Here is a 21,969-nt window from a genome sequence, read left to right on the forward strand (position 1 = left end):
TCTATCTCAATGGGATAGTTCCAGGAGCAATGTTTGGAACTATAGTATAGCCCATAGGAAGCCGCTTTGCGGCGAGTCTCTACTCTCCTACTCTACACTCTGGACTGAGATGAGTAACTGGCAAAGAGATTCTATATTAAGAGGCGACACTCCCATTAAGTCTCATAGGGGGGGCGTCAGCATAGATCGGGGGCGCACTGGTCAGCGCCCCCGACCAGTGCCTCCACCATTTTGGAGTGATGACGCAAATTCCGGTTGCTCTAAAAGAAACATTTAAAAGTAATTTTCTATTCTATTCTATTCTATTCTATTATGCTTCTACAGAACTGGTCTGTGTTGAACAGCGAAAAGGTATTATAAATATAATTAAATATATTTAAATTATTTACTCATTATTTATCATATTTATGGATGGATCAAAGCTGAAGAACGTGCGGCCAAACTTGAATTCAGATTTAGTGCAATGGAAAGGAAAAATTAACTACAACCATTATAAAGCATTATTGTTTGATATAGCCTACACGAAACCTTTCTCCCCAGACAGTCAGAACATCAAGTCATCTTTATTCATGTAGCACATTTACAAACAACAGTTAACCCAAAGTGCTTTCCAATGGGTCATGACCAACACAGGCCTATTGTACTGTATAGTAATACAGTAATAGCCTACAAAAGCCAGGCCTATTATACTGTAGGCCTACATAATAGCACACAAAAGCCATAATGTGAAACAACAGATAAAACACAATAACATTAGCCTTAGTAGCCTATATATTAGAACAATCTAAATTGTGATTATACTAATATTGACTTATTTTTATTATTACATTATTGACAATTCTATGGGTTGTTTTTGGTTTTGTTTTTAGCAGTCTATGATAATTGTAACGTTGCAATTAGCATAGACTGCTACAGCAATGATTTTCACTGTGTAGCATTATTTGGGTGATCAAGCTATAGCCTAAACGGATATAAGTGATCATGTTCCCGGACGTTGCTCACCCGATTTAATTAATTATGATTAATTTAGAGCAGACAGCAGAGCCTATTATATGATTCATTTAGAGCAGACAGCAGAGCATATTATATGATTCATTTAGAGCAGACAGCAGAGCTTATTATATGATTAATTTAGAGCAGACAGCAGAGCCTATTATATGATTCATTTAGAGCAGACAGCAGAGCATATTATATGATTCATTTAGAGCAGACAGCAGAGCTTATTATATGATTCATTTAGAGCAGACAGCAGCATAGAGTTATATGATTCATTTAGAGCAGACAGCAGAGCATATATGATTCATTTAGAGCAGACAGCAGATTATATTGTATGATTAATTTAGAGCAGACAGCAGAGCCTATTATATGATTAATTTAGAGCAGACAGCAGAGCCTATTATATGATTCATTTAGAGCAGACAGCAGAGCATATTATATGATTCATTTAGAGCAGACAGCAGAGCCTATTATATGATTAATTTAGAGCAGACAGCAGAGCATATTATATGATTCATTTAGAGCAGACAGCAGAGCTTATTATATGATTCAAGAGCAGACAGCAGAGCATAGAGTTATATGATTAATTTAGAGCAGAGAGCAGAGCTTATTATATGATTCAAGAGCAGACAGCAGAGCATAGAGTTATATGATTAATTTAGAGCAGAGAGCAGAGCTTATTATATGATTCATTTAGAGCAGACAGCAGAGCATAGAGTTATATGATTCATTTAGAGCAGACAGCAGAGCATATATGATTCATTTAGAGCAGACAGCAGAGCATATAGAGTTATATGATTAATTTAGAGCAGACAGCAGAGCATATATGATTCATTTAGAGCAGACAGCAGAGCTTATTATATGATTCATTTAGAGCAGACAGCAGAGCATATAGAGTTATATGATTAATTTAGAGCAGACATCAGCATAGAGTTATATGATTCATTTAGAGCAGACAGCAGCAGAGCATAGAGTTATATGAGCAGAGCTTTTCCAGTTACCACTGTAAAAGTAGCGTTCTGACTACAGTCTTTGGAATCACCACTAGATGGCGGGAGCGGCAGCGTTGCCGCCATCTTGGTGTGATGATGACGTCAAAGCGCTACCGTTGCGCCATCTAGTGGTGATTCCAAGTATTTGAGGAGGAGTGTCGCCTCTTTATAATAGAATCTATTTGAGGTCGGTCGCGCTGTGATTGGTTAGTTAACTTGTCATGGGACCGATGCTAGCCTATAGGGAACCGTTATGTTTATCAGCTAAACCCAGAGCCTTAAAGGGATAGTTCAGATTTTTTGAACTTAACTTGTATGAAATACTTGCCATTAATATAGTGGTTGCAACTGTATTAATTGATTGCCCGAGTCCTGTGGTGGGAGTTCTGCTCTGGTTTTGGTGAAATATTAGTGCAACTTCCGTTCTTTTTTTTACCCCTCTATCACACAGAACTATGTTTTTCACTACGCCCAAAAAATAGTTCCATGTGATAGAGGGGTCAAAGTTGAACGAAAGTCGCGCTAATATTTTAGAAATAGGTCAACAATACAAATTACGTTCGTTTTGTGGATTCATTTACTTTTACTGCGTGGCCCCAGGCCCAGTGCCCCCCACAAAATGACCGGAACTACTTAATATTGACCAAAACCAGAGCAGAACTCCCACCATGGGACTCGGGCAATCAATTAATACAGTTGCAACCACTATATTAATGGCAAGTATTTCATACAACTTAAGTTCAAAAAATCTGAACTATCCCTTTAAGAGTAAGACAGAGTTACGACATTGAGGGGGCAGAAAACAGCCCGGTCACGTGGTTCATGTACTCGCGCGAGCCCATAGACTCCAATGCATTCCGTAAACTTCCGGTTGTCCCCATTCAATTCAATTCAATTCAATTCAAAGGGCTTTATTGGCATGAGAAAACATACGTTTACATTGCCAAAGCAGAAAGCACAATACAACAATACAGCAATACAATCAAAACAAAAAATATGTACATTTGAACGTCAGAATCTTCAATAGATCAATTTCTATATTGTACCAAGATCACTGGATGCAGGTATAGTGCAGGAATATACACAATGATTAGTCTTTAGGGTGGTTGTGTTCCGTTTGATATCCTTCTCCTATCACAGCAACTCACGAATCTTGCTGCTGTGTTTGCACATTGTTGTACTTCGCCCAGCAGATATGGGAGTTTTTTGTCATTGGTCATGTTTTCAAAATCTCCGTGTGTGGTTGTAATCTGTGGGAAGTATGTGTCTCTGATGTCTTGGTACAATGGACAGATGGTTAGGAAGTGTAGCTCGGTTTCCACTTCATTTTGTGTGCAGTGGGTGCATAGTCCCCATTCAATAGAAGTGTACCCCCAAGGGGCCAGTGAGGCTATTCAACGTTGAAGCTCTGGGCCCTAGTGGTATGAGGAAGGACTGCAGGCGGACCCGTGGATTCATGACGAGGAAACCCCGTGCAGCTGGGCTTTAACACGTAGGACCATCACTCCCTACGTCACCCCGGACCTCAAATTTGAGGTCCGGAGGAGGTACTTCCGGCAGTCTTCCGGGTGCTTCAAAACGCCACTGAGCAACTCCATCGAAATGAATAGCTTGGGGGCGGGGCTAGTGCTCCAGTTCGGTCTCTATCCTTTATATACTCTATGGTGTACCCCCGTGTACCTGACAGCAACCAAAGGAGTGTTGGGTGGGAGTAGTAGGACGAATATAAAGGCAGAGACAATTAACACAGAGGTGTGTTGTTTTTGGCATCAAATTTAGATTTTAGTTTCAGTCATAGTCTCTTCAATAGTTTTCATTTAGTTTCAGTCACATTTTATAGTCACCTGAAATGTTTCAGTGTTATTAGTCTAGTTTTAGTCGACTAAATATCACAAGATTTTAGTTTTGACTAAATCTATAGTTGATTTAGTAGTAGACTAAAATGTATTTTGGTGGGCGTTGATGCTGTCGTAATGACTGTTTTTACACGTGCTGAAAATAGCCGATCTACAAGCTCACAACGACACGTTGTGAGCTTGTAGATCTGCTATTTTCAGCATGCAACCAAGTGCAAAATGACCTATACTGGATCTCTTGTCCACTAGTAGTCCCTTCCTAACATTTTAGTTTAGTTTTTATTTGTTGACGAAATTGTCGACACATGTCGATACATTTTTCGTCTTTAGTTTTAGTCGACGAAATCAACACTGGCACAGAGGTGTGTGGGGAGGGATTAATTGGCTAAACTGAGCAGAAAAAGGGTTGGCGACTCTGAACTTTAGCGCCCCTCAAAAAAGACAAGAAACAAGGTGGGAGAAGGTCGTTATTTAGAGTTTTATTGTGATTTCCAGTACAAAGGTTCAGACAGGTACATATAGTAGTGTAGTGTTGGTATTAATTTAATAGCTCACGTTTCATGCAAAAGGCCAAACAGCATAGCGCCACCAGAGACAACTTATAAATTAGGCATCAGTGACCATGCGCACGAACGCGCACGCACACACACACACACACACACACACACACACACACACACACACACACACACACACACACACACACACACACACACACACACACACACACACACACACACACACACACACACAATGATGCTGTTTAAGCGGATCTGTCCAATCCGTCATGTGGAGCAGTGTGACATTATTGCATTCAGTTGACTATATATATATACTTTAACAAATAAAAACAAATCTAAGCGTATTTTGAGTGTATAGTAGATTGAACGTTTCAACATTAGCAGACGGCAAGCTGCATAAATACTTGTGGAATATAATATACTGCAGACTCTTGACTTGTCCACACAATACTGTTAACGCTGTTAAGGGGAAACTTCACCCTTTTTGCCAACAAAATATATGTTAATGACGTTTAGAAGATTTGGAACACTTTCCTGGGGGTCTTCATGTGTGTAATAAAGTGGTTTTAGATATTTTAGATTTTAGCAGTGAGCCCAGTGTCTCTGATGTCATCGACACACATGGGCTCACTTATTTCCTGGACTACAATTCCCATAATGCTTTGGTGCACTGCTCCTCCTTGTGGATAAGGGGAGGGCTGTCTTACTGAGACAACATTAAAAGAGGACCGGAAGCGAAGACCGTACGGTGGACTCAAGGGGCCAGTGAGGCGCTCCAACGTTGAAGCACTGGGCCCTAGTGGTAAGAGGAAGGACTGCAGGCGGACCCGTGCTTTAACACGTAGGACCATCACTCCCTACGTCACCCATACGTCACCCCGGACCTCAAATTTGAGGTCCGGAGGAGGTACTTCCGGCAGTCTTCCGGGTGCTTCAAAACGCCACTGAGCAACTTCATCAAAATGAATAGCTTGGGGGCGGGGCTAGTGCTCCAGTTCGGTCTCTATCCTTTATATACTCTATGGGTGGACTCCATGTTGCTCCCTGGAAGGAAAGAAACATGCGCAATGGGCTATATGCAGCCAACACTTCCGCGTTCAGCTTCCTCTTGGTCTCAACTGCGCATGTTTCTTTCCTTCCAGGGAGCAACATGGAGTCCACCGTACGGTCCTCGCTTCCTGTCCTCTTTTAATAGTCCTTGATGTAGTCCAGGAAGTAAGTGAGCCCATGCAGTGTCGATGACATCAGAGACACTGGGCTCACTGCTAAAATCTAAAAGATCTAAAACCACATATTACCCACATAAAGACCCCCAGGAAAGTGTTTCTAAACGTCATTAACATATATTTATTTTGCAAAAAGGGTGAAGTGTCATATTTATATATATATATATAAATATGACAATGCTACAGCAGCAATGCATTAAATAAGCAGAAATGAGGACCTTGAGAGAGCCAAGTTGTCACTGGAGTGGTCAGTAAAACCTTCAGAGTTAGTTCATCCATTTGTAACTCAGAGAGCGTGAGAATCGGACGGGTCCATTTGGTTACATTTGTACACTCTCAGAGTTAAAGGAGCAAAATAGACAATATTCGGCCACTAAATGTTGCACTTTTGCCACACCTTCTGCAAAAAAAGTTATTAAAGGACCACTTCACCACTTTTCAACCTATCTTCATATATTAGTCCTCACTAATAATCATGAAAAAAATGGCGCAATTTTGTTCTACTCAGTCTGTGTCTCATAGGAGGGCTGTGGGCAGTTCAGAAACCTGTCCTCCAGTGACATCATCGATGGGGAATCCAAGCTAATAGAAACTGCAGGCTTTCGAGTCCTGAAAAGTTGCAATGCGAACATGGAAGCCGTCGTTCTCGCGATAATAAAAACATTTTTGTGTTCTGTTTTCTGCCTAATGATGATATCACTGGTGGACGGGTTTCTAAACTGCCCACAATCCTCCAATGAGACACAGACTGAGTAGAAAGAAATGGTGTCATTTTATCAGGATTAATAGTGAGGACCTATTATATAAAGATAAGTTGAAAAGTGGTGAAGTGGTCCTGTTTCCCTGTCTGTCGTTAAGGCAGCAATCTTGTATTTCGCAACACTGCAACGGCCAACAATACGTTTGGGGCAAAAAGTACCGTACCCACATGCACACAGTTTACAGAGGTAAACAAAACATTAATTAATTTACATTTTAATTTACAATTTACATTAATCAAAAAAAATAAAAATAAAAATTATTAACATGAATATTTTTTCAGGGGCAGGGAGGGACACAATACTTTTTAAAAAAAACCTGTGTGGATATATTATTTTATTTTTTATCATATTGATAAAAATGTCAATATAGTCTTTAAAGGAGCATTCAGTGATCTGGGTGATTTGGGAAAAAAAACCCGGTCCGCCCCGGTAACAAGATAGCACTACAGTGGGGGGGGGGGGGGGGGGACACACGCGACAGGCCAACAGCACACACACCAAGGCCTGCCCCCGCTCGATCCTGATTTGGACGGAAGGCCCCTCTCTATCCTGATTGGATGAAGGCTGGGCCACCTGGCCAAAAACTAAACCTACGTTTTTTTTGACCCCCAGGTGTTAACTGGGGACAGGGAGGAACTCCTTATATGGTCAGCACACTCCATAGTAGGGAGGATTATCACAACAAAACAAAAAAAGAGGTGATATTTGAATTTGAAAGTGAAATCACTGAATATAGCTTTAAATGAACACTGAGGAGTTTACCGTGTGGTCAAGTCACACATGCCACGCCCACATCAACAGGCTCATGCAACGCTGCTCTCCACAGACACAGCAGTTTTATATTTTTGTCTATTTTCTTTCTTTTTTTCTTAAAGGTGTAGTGAAACGGAAATGGTGGGCCTTTTATTTTGAAGTTTCAGCTTGAAACACTGGCTCGCTCTGAAGTTTCGGAACCAATCAGAGCGTCGCATCCCTCCAGGCTATGGGGCCTCCAAGTCCGTAACTTCCTCTCACGTTTGTAAACAAAGTGACAGAGAGACGTGTGGGGCCAAGCCAGGGGATTATTTCTAACCTATACACAAGCTATGTACATATTTTAGCGTGATGAAGTTTAAAACGAGTAATACACTGTCTGGATGTCATCTTGAATGAGATTAAAAACAGAGTAGTTCTTTAATCAAAACCAGCTGTGTTGGAGGAGGACAATGAAGCAATGGGAATCAAACTGGTGAGCTTCATTTTCATTGGCTTTTATTGATGTGGGCCTCGACACGTCATCACGCAGCACGTTTTCGTTTTCAGGAAGTAATTAAAAAAATATTTTTATGGACTTTTGATATAAAAACACACAAAAATGAGAATTTGCCCATTTCTTTTGGCATCCATTGTTAGGTATGCCCATATGATGACCACGGATATGGTCTAAAAGTGTGAAAAAACATATTTTTCATTTCACTACACCTTTAAACATACCACACTCTTGGGGAAAAAAACCAAGCATATCTCACATTATGTAACACCGCACGCGAGTTTTGTGAAAACACACAAGTCACTCTTGTATTTACAGTTGAGGCCCGTACGTGCTGTACGAAGTCCGCTATAGGGTGAGGTCACGGTGCATGCCAGGTGCAAAGGGTTCGCCCATAACGAGCCGCTCATAAGAATGCGCTGGGGTTGGCCCGGGGGTCCTTCTGGTTCCTGTAGCGGTATGTGAACCACACTCCCAACATCTGAAACCATACAACAGACATACACATGGCAGCAAGGTGAACAGGGACGTGCACACATTGACGTCAAAGGGGGCTTCAGCCCCTGCCCTTTTACCCGCCTGTAAAACTACTGCCCTCTCCAGACCACGAATGCAGCGTTTACTACATGGTGAAAGAAATGCAAATGCCGCTCCTCTCCTTTCTATGCCATGCCGGAAGGCAGCATTCAGGAGAATTGCTTTTTTTTCGGAAGTCTCCTGAACTTGAACGCATGCAGCATTTTGCGTTGAACTAATTTGTTTAGAAATCCATGTCGTACACCGTACATCTCCACTAGCGAAAGAGTGCTGGGTTGCGCCCCGAAAATAGCTGATCTGCAAGCTCACAACGTGTCGCAGAGCTTGTAGATCAGCTATTTTCGCTATTTTTGTCCAAAAGTGCCCTCTTACGGGATTTCAGCCCCCGCCTCTCTGACACTCTGTGCACGTCCCTGAAGGTGAATGCTTTTCATGTAAAACATTGTTTTAAAGATGAGAAAGAAGCCTTTTGCACACCTAAAAAGTGACATACTGTATGTGTCCAAACTATGCCCAAAAACATAGCAGAAAAAACTCCTGCTCACTGTCTTCATGGTGCAAAAAAAATAAGCCTTTTTTGGGGGGGAAATACAACGTTTCTGTACTGATTTCTCAGGACTGATACGATTATACATAAATACAAAATATATATATATAAATACATACATAATCTTTAACTGCCGAAGCCACGATATTGCGTCTTTGTAATCGAGACCCGTTGTCTGCCAAAGCCGCGACATCGCGGCTTCATAAGCTTTATAGCCGGGGAGCCACAGGCCCAAAAGCTCAAGGAATAGAGATTAACCTGTGATGTCATGACATACTTTTTATTTGTGTCATTGCTGACCTCATCACATTTGTGATGACGGCTATGGCCGTTTTTAGGCCAAGGAGTGTTTTTCGTTTCACGCACGCACGCACGCACGCACGCACGCACGCACGCACGCACGCACGCACGCACGCACGCACGCACGCACGCACGCACGCGCGCGCACGCACGCACGCACACACACACACACACACACACACACACACACACACACACACACACACACGCAAACACACACACACACACACACACACACACACACACACACACACACACACACACACACACACACACACACACACACACACACACACACACACACACACACACACACACACACATGCGGCCCCCGCCTTCACTTAGTGTGGCCCTCAGGTCAGAATACTGATAGGCCTATTGGTTTCAGCTGTTACAATTCCACAACATGCAAACATGACCCGCTTTAATTACTTCAGTCTAAATTAGTAGCTCATTGCTCAACACAAGTATAATTAAAGGCATTTGAAATTACATAAAAATGTAAATTTTCAGGATTCCAATTCAAAAATAGATTAAAGAGATAGAATATAGCAAAAATTGCCGATCTACAGAGCTTGTGCCTGGATCGGCTATTTTTGCTACGACAGTAATATATGGCCCTAGGGAGTGAGTGTGGAAATGACATCGTCAAAGTTACCCAGCCCTGTTCTAAGGTCTCACCTCTGTGAAGCTGAAGAACAGTCCGATCCCTCCCACCACGCGGAGCACCTCCCCAGCGCTGTGTTGGATCTGATCAGCACACGGCAAACAGGAGTTGTTGGGGAAGCAGGCCTGCAGCGGGACACAGTCAGAGAAGCACTGTTGTTTTTGGCGGCAAATTTCTATTTTAGTTTTAGTCGTAGTCGTAGTCCCTTGAATAGATTTTAGTTTTAGTCACACATTTTAGTCACCTGGAATGTTTTAGTGTTAGTCTAGTTTTAGTTGACTAAATATCATAAGATTTGAGTCTACGAAAAAAATTATTTTGGCGGGCCTTGATGCCGTCGTAATGGCTGTTATTACACTTGCTGAAAATAGCCGATCTACAAGCTCACAGCGCGTCGCGTTGTGAGCTTGTAGATCGGCTATTTTCAGCATGCAACAAATTGTAAAATGACTTACACTGGAACTCTTGTCCACTAGTCCCTTCCAAACTATGTCCTTAACTGCCACTGCTTTCCATTCCATTATACCGAAAGGCAGCATTCAGGAGAATTACTTTTTTCCCCCGAAGTCTCCTGAACTTGAACGCAGTATTTTGCGTTGAACAAATTTGTTTAGAAATCCATGTCGTACACCGCATCTCAACCAACTGGAGAGAACAGCTCAAGACAGAGATGCCTGGAGATCGCTTGTTGACGGCCTATGCCCTAGAAGGGGCAGTAGGCGTAAGTAAGTAAGTAAGTAAGGGCCGATTCATACTCCTATTTTACCACTGTTTCGGTGCTGTAGTGCCGAAATGATTTCGGCTCGTCAGAAATTTTCAGTAGCACCGAAGAGCCGACTTTAGGACGGTACCCGCCCCACCGAACCTCAAATGACGTCACATTGTAGGCTCTACAGCGCCGAACCGACTTTTATTCGTCTCTAAAATAGGAGTATGAATCGGCCCTTAGTAACACCGCATCTCCACTAGCTAAAGACTGCTGGGTTGCGCCCCGAAAATAGCTGATCTACAAGCTCTCAACGCGTCACAGCGCGACACGTTGTGAGCTTGTAGATCTGCTATTTTGAGAGATGGCCTGAGAGCCCACACTACAGTATGCTATTGCTATAACGTACAGCCTCACAGGTCCCACCCCTGGCCTACAGTAGGGCAGTAGTTTACTAGTTGCCTAGTTTACTAGTCGACTAGTTGTTTAACTACCTATTATGTAAAAAATAAAATAAATTAAAAAAATAAACTTTTTTTCTTTTTTTGGAAATAAATATTTGTACATGGTGACTATAATCTACCTGATCTTGAGGCCTATATATTTTTTTATCAACTACTGTAGTCAACTAGTACCAACAAGGTCGACTAGTGGATCTACTAGTCGACTAGTTGCTTAATGCCCTAGCCTACAGTATGCCATGGCTATAACGTACAGCCTCACAGGCCCCACCCCCTGGTCTATACAGTATGTGATTGCTATAACGTACAGCCTCACAGGCCCCACCCCCTGGCCTATACAGTATGTGATTGCTATAACGTACAGCCTCACAGGCCCCACCCCCTGGTCTATACAGTATGTGATTGCTATAACGTACAGCCTCACAGGCCCCACCCCCTGGTCTATACAGTATGTGATTGCTATAACGTACAGCCTCACAGGCCCCGCCCCCTGGCCTATACAGTATGTGATTGCTATAACGTACAGCCTCACAGGCCCCACCCCCTGGTCTATACAGTATGTGATTGCTATAACGTACAGCCTCACAGGCCCCACCCCCTGGCCTATACAGTATGTGATTGCTATAACGTACAGCCTCACAGGCCCCGCCCCCTGGTCTATACAGTATGTGATTGCTATAACGTACAGCCTCACAGGTCCCGCCCCCTGGTCTATACAGTATGTGATTGCTATAACGTACAGCCTCACAGGTCCCGCCCCCTGGCCTATACAGTATGTGATTGCTATAACGTACAGCCTCACAGGTCCCGCCCCCTGGCCTATACAGTATGTGATTGCTATAACGTACAGCCTCACAGGTCCCGCCCCCTGGCCTATACAGTATGTGATTGCTATAACGTACAGCCTCACAGGTCCCGCCCCCTGGCCTATACAGTATGTGATGGCTATAACGTACAGCCTCACAGGCCCCACCCCCTGGTCTATACAGTATGTGATTGCTATAACGTACAGCCTCACAGGTCCCGCCCCCTGGCCTATACAGTATGTGATTGCTATAACGTACAGCCTCACAGGCCCCACCCCCTGGTCTATACAGTATGTGATGGCTATAACGTACAGCCTCACAGGTCACGTTGAGGTCCACTTGTTTGAAACCGCAGCAGTTGAGGCTCTTCTCCACGTCGCCCTGCGTGGACTTGGAGTTGTTCCAGCCAACCTCCAGTAGCTCCTCCTGCAAAACAACAAGATATACAGTAACAAAACAAAACAGAAATAGCCCGGCTGCTTCGTCGGCCTGTAGGAAGGGCTGTGGCTGTGGGGTAGAAACCGCGTATATCCATATTTCAACTTTTTATGTTTCTTCGTAAATGAATGCCCTACTTCTTCATACATTATTAAACAAAAGTATTGTAGCAAAATCGGCTACTTTTGAAAATGTCATCAAGTGAATGTGAAAGTGGCTAAGTGTGTCTGTGAATTGTATGAATATTGAGCCAATGAAATATATTAACTTGTTATTAGCTTGTTTACTAATGGCATCTTACACACCGCCTGATATTTGCTCCGATTATGCTGTCGGGGACAAAACACCCGGCCCGATCTGACGCAAGATCGGGCTTTTGCTCGACGATAAAAGCGCTCGCCGACTCCTCCCCGACCATTTCTGAATATCTAGTATAGGGGCCATCAATTGGATCCAATGGAACAATCTTCTATTACTCCTGAAAAGTGACAATTTTGGACATGCAAGGTTTCCGCCTGACAGGGTTGAGAGGCGAGAGTTACACAGCTAGCTTCTAAAGGTGCTCTCTCCCAGATGGCCTCTCTAATCCATTAATCTACGGGCGCCCCTTGATAGACACGCACAAAACCCACCAGACAAATGAACTCCTGAAAGCTGATCTTCAATATTATTATCCCAGTCATTAGCGGTAGAGCTAATCGACCAACATAATCCAAGCAATTCAATTTTGACAGCAACCAACTGGTCCAATTCATTACAGGCTGATGTATGTATTATTCATGCTGTTGGTCTGTCATCTCATAGTAAAAAGGGTTCCTTTGCGTAGCTATAAAGTGGGATATGGTGCTCAAGCATTGTTTCCCAAACCGTTTAGCTCGGGAACCCAAAAGAGAAATCTGGTGTCTTGCTGGGACCAACATTACAAAACAAATTATGAATTAAGCATTATGTATTCATGTATTTTGTAACAGTGAAAATAGCTAAGCTCACGTAACTTATGGCAATGCAATGTGTTGTGAGCTTGTAGATCACCACGCTCAAATGCAAAGTGTTCACTATTTCATAGGTTTTTCTTTATATATAATTTTGAAAACAATTCAAACTTGTAATTTTTACCCAGAAAATGTGAAACACTGCTAAAGAACAATATGGCAAAATGCAAAAGAATACCAAATCTATCCAAGAACAAACGCTTAGGGTTTGGACTAATTTGTGGAAAGAGAAGTGGAATAGATCAACAGTACCTCTTCCTGCAAGGAAGTCAAAATGTCACTTCCTGTCCCTTATCAAATAAAGCCTTTGTTTTCCATCTGTGGTTAAAGGAGCGCTCCAGCTACTCTTTCCACAACTTTCCACAACTTTTTCTTGGATTGGGTTTTATTGTTTCTTATTCTTTTTTCTTTTTTTGGGGAAGGGGGTCTCCCATAAAGTAAATGGTTCACTAAGCCTGAATACTTTGGTGTCCCATGCATAAAATAGCAGATCAATGCGTCACGTTGTGAGCTTGTTTTTTCAGTGTGATGTGCGTTGTGCAGTGGAATATAAATGATTATTAAATAATAATAATAATGATAATAATAATAATGATAATAGTACCTGCTGTTCTTTGTTGATTGCCAAACAGGCGAGGGAGAGGGAGAACTGCACAAAGAATATCATGAACAGAATGATCATGTACTGAGTTTCATGGTCAAGGAATGAACAACAGCAATTCAAACATTATTAAACACAGACTCACTCACGGACTCAGCTCTCTGTCTACCGAGCAATCTTCGTTCCTACTCTCACCTGTGGTCATGAAGTGTGGGTCATGACCGAAAGAATAAGGTCACGAATACAAGCGGCCGAAATACGTGTGGCTGGCATCTCCCTTAGAGATAGGGTGAGAAGTTCAGTCACGCGAGAGAGAGACTCGGAGTAGAGTCGCTGCTCCTTCGCCTGGCAAGGAGCCAGCTTAGGTGGTTCAGGGCATCTGGTTAGGATGCCCCTCGGGCGTCTCCCTATAGGGAGGTCCTCGAGGCACGTCCCACTGGGAGGAGACCCCCCCGGGGGCAGACCAAGGCGCAGTTGGAGGAAACACATCGACTCACTGGCCTTGGAGGAAGTCACTAATGTTGCTCTGGAGAGGGACGTCTGGAACACTCTGGTGGAGCTGTTGCCCCCGCGACCCGACTACGGATAAGCGGTTGAAGATGGATGGACTCACTCACAAAGAGTACGACTTGACTCACAAGCATATTGGACCTATACCTGTTGGAAACGGCTGCAGACGGCTGACTACTACACAAAGTGAAATATGATGCTGGCCTGCATGGTTGGTCTTGCATATCTTATTCCACAAACATGCACGCATGAATGGATAACGCACATGGAGTTTCCACCTCAGAAAACAAAAGGAACTAGAAAAAGTGCCCTTCTGGGCACAGGTCTCCACCAGGAGGATAGGAGTGTGTGTGTGATGTTTGGCAAAATGTTTAGGAGCAATATAAACGTGTCGCGCGCGCGTGTGTGTGTGTGTAATGGGAATATGCATGCAGTTTCACCACAATCGGACCCTGCGTTGAGCAGTTGTGGCGATTTGTACAAAACGGGTACAAAGCGGGCTACTCCTGAAAAGTTTAGAAGCCAATTGTAGCCAATGAGGGTGGATTATGAGAAATCAAACCCGTCGTGATCACATGACTATGGAGAGCATGTGTACCGATTTGCGTGAAATTTGGATAAATGTGTTTTACATATGTCGACCTCCTGGTGGCGCTATAAAGAGCAGATATGAAAAATTCCAGGCAAAGGTTTTTCCTTGGCCTCTAGGGAGTTGGCATACAAAGTTATCCACAGATCCGTGCAGTTAGAGGTAAAAACACTTTTCGGCCAGTTATAGCGCCACCATGAGGCTGAGTTGAAAACATACTCTCTCCCCATGCCTTCGGCCTGGTGGAGACAATAAAACGACCAGATGGTTATTTACTAGTTTATATAAACCGTGGAAGCTGTGGCTCAAGGCTCATAGCTCCAGCAGGCATTCAGAGCTCAATACAATGGCTCTCTGACAGGCGTCCTTGTATCCATGACAACGGTGAAATGTCAGGAGGTACAGTTAGTGTGACGCTCGCAGCCTTAGAGACGGTCCAAATGACGCCAATGAGTCAAGAAAAACTCACAGGGCTCACGGGGGTTGTCCTACATAGTATAAATTAAAACCTTTTATAAGATGTTGTAGATGGGGTCCGTATACGCTTTTCCAACCAGTCATTGGTCCGTCGACATGCGGAAAACCACCGGATTAAGGTTGGCGAACGCATGCGTTAAAGTTAAAGGACAACTTTAGTTTTTTTCAACCAAGGTTCATGTTTTAGTAAGAGATGAGTGTTATTTTCTTTGAATTTGCTGCTTTCTTTCGTTTTAGGGATTAGGGATCGTTTTAGGGATTCTACAGTATACTTCCATTTCACCACCAGATTATCTTGAGCCTGTAAATTAAGTCTATAAATCCTTATAGTGTTCATTTAAGTCCCAAGAGCACGGGTCCATTTGGTCCCATTAAGTCATCATCATGTCCACTTGGGATGGAAATTATTTACACCAAAATGTTACTTTTGCCACGGACATACAAAATGACCAGTCAGTAATGTTACAATAAATACTGCTTAGTCGCACGCACGCACGCACGCACGCACGCACGCATATGCACATGCACATGCACACACACACAATTGCCACAGACATTGGATTGGATTCCATCAAACTGACATCTTGGTGACCTCTGCAATGCATGGCTTTTAAATGAACACGACGTTGTACCGCAGCGGAGTCGGCCAGATGTCCATGCAGCAACCACAGGACGTTCTGTATACCCATTTAGACCCGAGGGACTACAAAATGTCTTCTAAATCCTGACAGTTTTCTGAAAAACCCCCATGTTTCTATGTGTCAGTGGTTCTCTGATGGTTATCAGTGTATTCTCTATTTCATGTCGAGGAGCGGCTGGAACTATAGCTGTAATTGGCCTCCGACCCCCCATCTGAAAATATGTTGTTCCAGGGACCCTCCCCCAGAAGCAAAGATATGAGTTAAAAAACGTTCGCTCTGAAAGAATATATATTCAAAGATTTGCGCCACATTTTCACGATTTTTCAAAAAATAGCAGATCTACAAGCTTGTAGCGCGGCACTCGGTGCCGCGCTACGAGCTTGTAGATCTGCTATTTTTCAATAGCTAATGTGCTTAAAACACCAAAAGGGTTTCCCGACTTCCCGTCCAGAACGGGAGTTTGAAAAGGATACAAAGAACAGAAGGACCTGGTGATGTTTCATGGCTCCAATGAGCCCCGCCAGTGCCACGAAGAACAGGAACACCCCCACCGCCACCACGCCCCCCACCACCTGGAAACTGGACACCAGGCCCAGCCACTTCCCCCACGCAGCGATGCCAATCATCAACAGGCTCACCATCTGGAGAGAGAGAGAGAGGGAGAGAGAGAGAGAGAGAGAGAGAGAGATGGGGAGAGAGAGAGAGAGAGTTGAAGGAGAAAGAGAGAGGCAGAGAGAGAGTTGAAGGAGAAAGAGAGAGAGAGAGAGAGAGAGAGAGAGGGGGGGAGAGTGAGAGAGAGAGTTGAAGGAGAAAGAGAGAGGGAGAGAGAGAGAGAGAGTTGAAGGAGAAAGAGAGAGAGAGAGAGAGAGAGAGAGAGAGAGTTGAAGGAGAAGAGAGAGAGAAAGATTAAGATACAAAATAGATATAGAGATATTTGAAGGAGAGAGAGAGAGAGAGAGAGAGAGAGAGAGAGAGAGAGCGAGAGATGGAGAGAGAGAGAGAGAGAGAGAGGGAGAGGGGAGGAGGGTTCGGGTAAGGACAGTGATTCTGACAGATAATCTGAGCACAGGTGTGCTCTGTCATCTGTGTAACATGATGATGGCCAAAACAGTTTGAAATCATTTTTTTTTAAATGAAAACCTTGGTTTGAAAGTGAAACTCAACTAAATTTTAAATAAATAAATAAATCCAATAAGCAAAACTAGCTTTTAAAGGGTAATTTGGGCTCTATATTAACATGTGTTACTATCACTATTGCCTATGTCCTCTGTTATACATGCTATATATTATATTACATTACATTTATTGTTTTTAATGGTGTAGCCTAAGCTTTTAGTGTGTTTTTTTCATATGATGGGTCCTTTCAGACCTTTCTTTCTTTACTTGATGGTTTGATTGTCTCCAGCCATATCTAATGAGTTTGTTGCTCTGTGTTTTGTTATCCCTGATGAAGACCGTAATAGGTCGAAACATGTTGCTTTAATACAGATTCTTCTACTTTTTAACCATTTTGTGTGCCTGGAACGGATGATTTCGCCGTTCCAATGCAGAGATAACGGTCGAATCCGCTGGCCTGGATCTCCGCCAGGATCACCGCCTTCTTTCAAGTAAGACTAGCTGTTTGTGTTTTTGCTGACAATTCAAAATCAAGTATGTCAAATGTGTGTCATGATATAGCCCTGCAGGCTGTGACACAGGTAAATAAAATCACACCTGTGTGAAGTGAGGGGCGCTCTATAAAGGGGTTCCCGCCCAGAATGTTATGGACTGGCAGTTTTTCTGCTGTGTTTCTGTTTTTCCTTTTCCCTAATATGGTCTGGCGTGGGCGTGTGATGTGCTATCTACTTCCTGTGTGGAGCTGTAGGCTACACCTTGAGGTCATCTCCTCATCAAGCCCAGCTGATAAAAACCCTGGCTCTTCACTCCAGCCCTCGCCAGTTTGTCATGCAGTTGCCGGTCGGTGAAGTTACTGTGCCTCTATGTTTTTTGCTTGCGATCAACATAATTCTAATTCCTCGTCTCCTTAATTGTTCCCCCAGTGTTCTACGCCTGCTGCCTGCCTGCCTGCCGACCAGCCCAACACACAGCCCCCAAGCCTAATTTAGCTTTTTCATCTGTTTTGTGAATTAAGGTCTATAATAAATACCTGAGTTTGTATCCAGCTGGTTCTGCGTTCTGCTTTTGGGTCATGTTATACAAAACCCGAAGGCCTCACTCACACCAAAGACACACGGAAGACACATTTGTGGACTAAATTATTTTCGCTCCTATGCCACCAAAATGTGGAACGCCCTACCAACAGTCATTAAGACATGCGAATCCCTTGACTCCTTCAAAACCGCTCTCAAAGGGCACCTACGGACGGCTGCAATTCGAAACTGGCCTCCGTAAAATCTGAATTCCCCCCCCCCCACCGCCCACCCCCTTTTTCCCCCTTACTGTATATGTTTCTTTTCCCTTTTTACCTCCCTTATGATGAATTCCTGTTCTGTTCTTTGACTATATATAGAAGTGTCTATTTGTACGTCTCTAAATGTTTTGATGAATTGAACAAGGTGGACCCTCTTGTAAACAAGTGTAATGCTTAATTGGGTCGTCCACTCACAGTTAACAGCCTTTGTATTGAGTTTGTGCTTGAAATGTACTGTAATTCTGCAAACTGTTAATAAATATTTCAATCAATCAATCAATCAATCTGTGTCTTCTGTGTGTCATGGCCGCCTCGATGCATTTCCAATGGGAGTCACATGGTTTGACCAAACACTTTTGTTTGATTGCCCCCCTCCCCCGCATCAAACAAAAATGTTTGGTCAAACCACGTGACTTCCATTGGAAAAGCATTGAGGCGGCCATGAAACACAGGCAGAGCACAGAACAGTTGTTCTTTATGTGTATGAAGCCTGACACAACCTTGTTGCATGGCTGTCTTCTAAACCTGTATATAGGAGGGGCTAATAAACATTAAACCTGTATATAGGAGGGGCTAAACAAACTAAACATGTATATAGGAGGGGCTACACAAACATTAAACCTATTATAGGAGGGGCTAATAAACATCAAACCTGTATATAGGAGGGGATAATAAACATTAAACCTGTATATAGGAGGAGGGGCTAAACAGACATTAAACCTGTATATAGGAGGGGCTAATAAACATTAAACCTGTATATAGGAGGGGCTAAACAAACATTAAACCCATGTAAGAGGGGCCAATAAACATTAAACCTGTATATAGGAGCTGGGGCTAATAAACATTAAACCTGTAGGAGGGGCTAATAAACATTAAACCTGTATATAGGAGGGGCTACACAAACATTAAACCTGTATATAGGAGCTGGGGCTAATAAACATTAAACCTGTAGGAGGGGCTAATAAACATTAAACCTATAGGAGGGGCTAATAAACATTAAACCTATAGGAGGGGCTAATAAACATTAAACCTATAGGAGGGGCTAATAAACATTAAACCTATAGGAGGGGCTACAGCAGCCCCTCAGAAATGGGTGTACAAGGAGCATGTGTTCTGTCGTCACCTCATCGTTATCTCAAAGTAAAGCCGTATCTCAGTGTGTGGACGTTGGTCACTGCGTTGAGATATGGAGGCCCAGCAGTCATAAAACACATACTGTGACTCAATGGAACTCAAGCTATATAGAATGTTACACCTGCAGAGGACTGCAATAAGGTGCCTTCGGCAGCACGTTTCTATTTTAGTTTTAGTCATAGTCTTTGGAATGAAAGTTTTAGTCACATTTTAGTCACCTGGAATGTTTTAGTGTTAGTCCAGTTTCAGTCGACTAAATGTCATGCGATTTAGTCGACTAAATCTACAGGTGATTTAGTCGACTAAAATGTATTTTGGCGGGCGTTGATGCCGACTTAATGACTGATTTTACACTTGCTGAAAATAGCCAATCTACAAGCTTGTAGATCGTAAAATGTAGATTGTAAAATGACTTATACTGGATCTCTTGTCCACTAGTCCCTTCCTAACATTTTAGTCTAGTTTGTATTTGTTGACGAAATTGTCAGTATATTTAGTCTCAGTTTTAGTCATCATGGATTAGTTTATATTTAGTTTAGACTATAGTTATAGCTGTTTTAGCAGACAGTTTGTGGGTCCAATGGAGTTAAGAGGTTTTGTCCAAAGCATTTTGTTTATATATAAACTATATACACACAGACGTACAGGGTGTTCAATAGCACTGGAAAGAAAACAAATGGGAGTTAAATTATTATTATTATTTTTTTAACCCCATCATTTTGAAAACCACCGCCATATAGCAATGTCGTGAGCTTGTAATGTATATCGACTATACTTTCGCCAAAGATATTTAGTGTAGAGGGGAAAAAAGGTGGGTGCCCACTACAGAGCCCTGGGGGACCTCAGTAGGCTAAACGAAGGAAGTGGATATAGTGATCCATTCAAAAATGGGGCAGTATATCTGAACATGCGTATCATCTAGAGCAGGGGTTCTCAACCCGTGGGTCGCGACCCCTCGGGGGGTCGCCAAATTATTTTAGGGGGTCCCCAAATTATTTTCAAAAAAAAAAAGATTTTTTTTAATTTTCACGATTTTTCAAAAATAGCAGACCTACAAGCTCGTAGCGCGCCACTCGGTGGCGCGCTATGAGCTTGTAGATCTGCTATTTTTCAATAGCTAAATTATAACAATGCTTAAAACACCAAAAGGGGTTCCCGCCCAAAATGGTTTAAGGTTATTGTAGCAGTCAATTTATATTGGGGGTCGGGAGGGGGCGGGGCGGGGGTCCCGAGACGTTGCCAAAGCATTTTCGGGGGTCCCCGGCCAAAAAGGTTGAGAACCCCTGATCTAGAGCAGTGGTTCACAAACTTTTTCACGTCAAGGACCCCCAAATTGACACTGATGAACCCGCGGACCCCCATTTGAAAAAGACATGCCAGGGACCCCCATAAGAGAAGATTTTTACGGCTCTAGCAGTGATTCTCAACCTGTTTAATTTCAAGGACCCCCCAGTTTGACAAGCATTAGTCTACGGACCCCCATTTAATGGCATTTCTATCTCTGGGACCCCCAATTTATATTGTAAAATCAATGTTAATTTAACTCTGAGAGTGTACAAATGTTACACTCTCAGAGTTACAGACCCATAAGGGTCCGTTTGGTTCCAAACTATCATTTAGCTGCAGGGGACCCCTGGAACTCCCTCAAGGACCCCTGGGGGTCTCCGGACCCCACTTCGGGAACCACTGATCTAGATTATGGGATACAATTCTTATAGGCTTAAGTATCTCATGGGAGTGGGACCCCAATCTAATGTGTTTGTGCCCGCGGTTTGTGCCCGCGGACCCCATGTTGAGAACCACTGAAGTAGGTCATCAAATGGCATCATGCGCCCTAATGTCAGCAAATCTGCATTTTCTTATCTTTCATATTATCCTGCTGCCTATTACATAAAACCTTGTTATTTTTAAGGTGATAGGCGGCAGACAAAAGTACAACACAGTCCAATAATTAAGCTATACACACTCTTTATAAGAAACCAAACCACTATTAAATCATATGAGATCATAAATCTATATGCAAAGAAAGCTGACACAAACAGGACGGTGTTCTGCCTTCCAGAGGAAGGAAATAACGCACATTTTGAAAGCCTATAGAGACTAATAGCTCATTTCATGATTTCAAGAACATGTATTTAACCATGCACGGGTCGGGGGAAAAGGAAATTAAATGGGGTTGGCATTTATTTGTATTTGTATAACCTACATTTTATGCTTCGCGGGACTCAGGAGGAGGACATGCGATCATTCACAACCCATTTCTGACACGGAATAATTCTGAATAATTGATCAAAGGCTGACCTGGCTGCATTGTGCCGTTTACAAAAACAATACCGTATAGGCTAAACCCTATAACAGACACATAATTAATAAACCATCCACCCATGTGGTGCTATAAAGCACCATATGGTATTTATTCTTAGGATATGAATATATGGCTACTCACAACATAGAGGATGTTGAGCGCACACAGGCAGTGTTTGGAGCAGGTGAAACCGGCGCAGCCCATCTTTCTTGACAAAATTCTGACAAATCCAGACGATTAAAAAAAA

At 42.9% G+C, this 21,969-nt stretch overlaps 1 protein-coding gene across 1 annotated transcript; it reads right to left on the reverse strand.

The window, feature by feature from the left end:
• Positions 1-7,988: 7,988 nt before the first annotated feature.
• LOC306938915 (tetraspanin-13-like) lies at positions 7,989-21,969 on the reverse strand. The gene is made up of 6 exons (XM_079523282.1): positions 21,864-21,969; positions 16,347-16,514; positions 13,660-13,740; positions 11,938-12,051; positions 9,667-9,777; positions 7,989-8,082 (listed from the first exon to the last, which is right to left on the reverse strand). The coding sequence occupies exons 1-6, from the start codon at positions 21,924-21,926 to the stop codon at positions 8,008-8,010; spliced, it is 612 nt and encodes a 203-aa protein (XP_079379408.1). The 5' UTR covers positions 21,927-21,969; the 3' UTR covers positions 7,989-8,007.

This window comes from Electrona antarctica (assembly GCF_951216825.1).
Source record: "Electrona antarctica genome assembly, chromosome: 15".
NCBI classification, from domain to species: domain Eukaryota; kingdom Metazoa; phylum Chordata; class Actinopteri; order Myctophiformes; family Myctophidae; genus Electrona; species Electrona antarctica.

Bases quoted from the DNA above. Each gene is read 5' to 3' on its own strand.
- LOC306938915 (XM_079523282.1), bottom strand. From the start codon at position 21,926: ATGGGCTGCGCCGGTTTCACCTGCTCCAAACACTGCCTGTGTGCGCTC. The intron at 16,515-21,863 runs GTGAGTAGCCAT...CTCTCTCTCCAG, and splicing joins CGCTCAACATCCTCTATGTT to ATGGTGAGCCTGTTGATGAT. The intron at 13,741-16,346 runs GTATCCTTTTCA...CATGAAACTCAG, and splicing joins ACCAGGTCCTTCTGTTCTTT to TACATGATCATTCTGTTCAT.